Below are 2500 nucleotides of genomic sequence, written 5' to 3' on the forward strand. Positions count from 1 at the left end.
TTTCTATATCCCTTGTGTGTGTGTGTGTATGTGTGTGTGTGTGTGTGTGTGTGTGTGTGTGTGTGTGTGTGTGTGTGTGTGTGTGTGTGTGTGTGTTCACTGTTTGATCTGCTGCAGTCTCTGACGAGACAGCCAGACGTTACCCTACGGAACGAGCTCAGAGCTCATTATTTCCGATCTTCGGATAGGCCTGAGACCAGGCACACACCACACACCGGGACAACAAGGTCACAACTCCTCGATTTCCATCCCGTACCTACTCACTGCTAGGTGAACAGGGGCTACACGTGAAAGGAGACACACCCAAATATCTCCACCCGGCCGGGGAATCGAACTCCGGTCCTCTGGCTTGTGAAGCCAGCGCTCTAACCACCGAGCTACCGGGTGTGTGTGTGTGTGTGTGTGTGTGTGTGTGTGTGTGTGTGTGTGTGTGTGTGTGTGTGTGTCGCTCTGTCTGTCGTTTTATTGTTGTTATTATTACTATTATTATTATTATTATTATTATTATTATTATTATTATTATTATTATTATCATTATTATAATTATTTTTATTATAATTATTATTATTATTATTATTATTATTATTATTATTATTATTATTATTATTATTATTATTATTATTATTATTATTATTATTATTATTATTATTACTATTTTTCTTCTTCTCCTTAATATATCATTATTATTATTATTATTACTATTATTATTATTATTATTATTATTATTATTATTATTATTATTATTATTATTATTATTATCGTCATCATTATTGTCAATGTAGATTTATTATTATTATTATTATTATTATTATTATTATTATTATTATTATTATTATTATTATTATTATTATTATTATTATTATTATTATTATTATTATTACTATTATTATCATTATCATTATCATCATCACCATCATCATCATTCTTTCGGCTAACTCTCTCGGCCCTGCCCGGGGACTGGCATCAAAGTGGGCTTTTTTTTTATATCTTCGCCAGCTTTCCCCTCACATAAAAAAAAAAAAACGAAAAAAAACAAACAAACATGACTACTAAGTCTATTCCATTGATCTGTTCATGAGACACCGCAACACGTCCCTTGAATACAGAGAATAGCGTGCAGTAACAAACCTTGGGGACGAGGATGAGCAGCAGGGAGAGAGTAACAGTGAGGTGGGAACGGGCGAAGTAAGCGAGGAAGGCGTGGTCGGGGTGCGCGCGGAGGAGCAGCACATGCCGGCCCACATAGAGCACGGTGGAGGAGAGCAGCTCCAGCAGGAGGGCGGCGGTGAGGCTGCGACGTTCACACAGCTCCCCAACCTCCCCCCCGTCCCCAGCCGCCTTCCGCAGCTGCCACGCCAGGTACAGCCCGAAGCAGACGAAAATCAGCTCGCCTGTGGATGAAAGAACGGAGGATTGTGGTCTTCCGAGTAAATTTTGAGAATTTAATACGATACCGTGAAACAGACAAACAATTATTGTAAGGTAAGCACACACACACACACACACACACACACACACACACACACACACACACACACACGAAAGTACATTTAGGTAACAGAAAGAAAGCAAGATAAGATCATATTTTTTTCAAGTAAATTTGAAAGTCTGGTAAGGTACAGACAGCACATCACAACAAACAGAACCATTACAACAAAACTTTATGCATTCATGCACACACACACATATACAGTACCAGCAGACACGCCTTCACGTAATTCATAAACACATAAGCTCCTCTGAGATTAAAAGAAAGGTCCATTTAAAGACACAAATACACTGAAATCATATAGCGCCGATCCTTCCTGTAAAATTTGGGGTCAGTAGGGCGGGAACACACACACACACAAACACACACATACACACACACACACACACACACACACACACACACACACACACACACACACACACACACACACACACACACACACACACACACACACACACACACACACACACACACACACACACACACACACATTTCCTAGAAGAGTAATAGATCGATGGAATATTCTTATTTTCTTTTTTTTCTTTTGTTTCCTCCTACTTTTACTGCAATAAGTCGTGTGTGTGTGTGTGTGTGTGTGTGTGTGTGTGTGTGTGTGTGTGTGTAAAATACTCGCAGTTGTATATAGGAGTATGTAATGATAATCAAGCAGTATTAGAAGGCAGACACAGCGTGCGTGACTCAGGCCTGTAAAAAATACAATTAACTAAAAACACACGCACGCACGAACGCACGCACATGCTCACACACACACACACACACACACACACACACACACACACACACACACACACACACACACACACAACACAACACAAAAAGACTTATTCCTGTAAGATACTATATATATATATATATATATATATATATATATATATATATATATATATATATATATATATATATATATATATATATATATATATATATATATATATATATATATATATATATATATATATATATATATATATATATATATATATATAT

General features: G+C 37.1%; 1 protein-coding gene across 3 annotated transcripts in view; it reads right to left on the minus strand.

The window, feature by feature from the left end:
• Positions 1–2500, minus strand: part of LOC123514189 (probable G-protein coupled receptor 158) — a 187670-nt gene that overhangs the window by 12814 nt on the left and 172356 nt on the right. For all 3 annotated transcript variants that reach the window (XM_045271843.1, XM_045271842.1, XM_045271844.1), the window contains exon 9: positions 1129–1391. In XM_045271843.1, coding sequence (XP_045127778.1) covers positions 1129–1391 — 263 coding nt within the window. The remainder of the gene's footprint in view (positions 1–1128; positions 1392–2500) is intronic.

The sequence above is a fragment of the Portunus trituberculatus genome, chromosome 37, assembly GCF_017591435.1.
Source record: "Portunus trituberculatus isolate SZX2019 chromosome 37, ASM1759143v1, whole genome shotgun sequence".
NCBI classification, from domain to species: Eukaryota; Metazoa; Arthropoda; class Malacostraca; order Decapoda; family Portunidae; genus Portunus; species Portunus trituberculatus.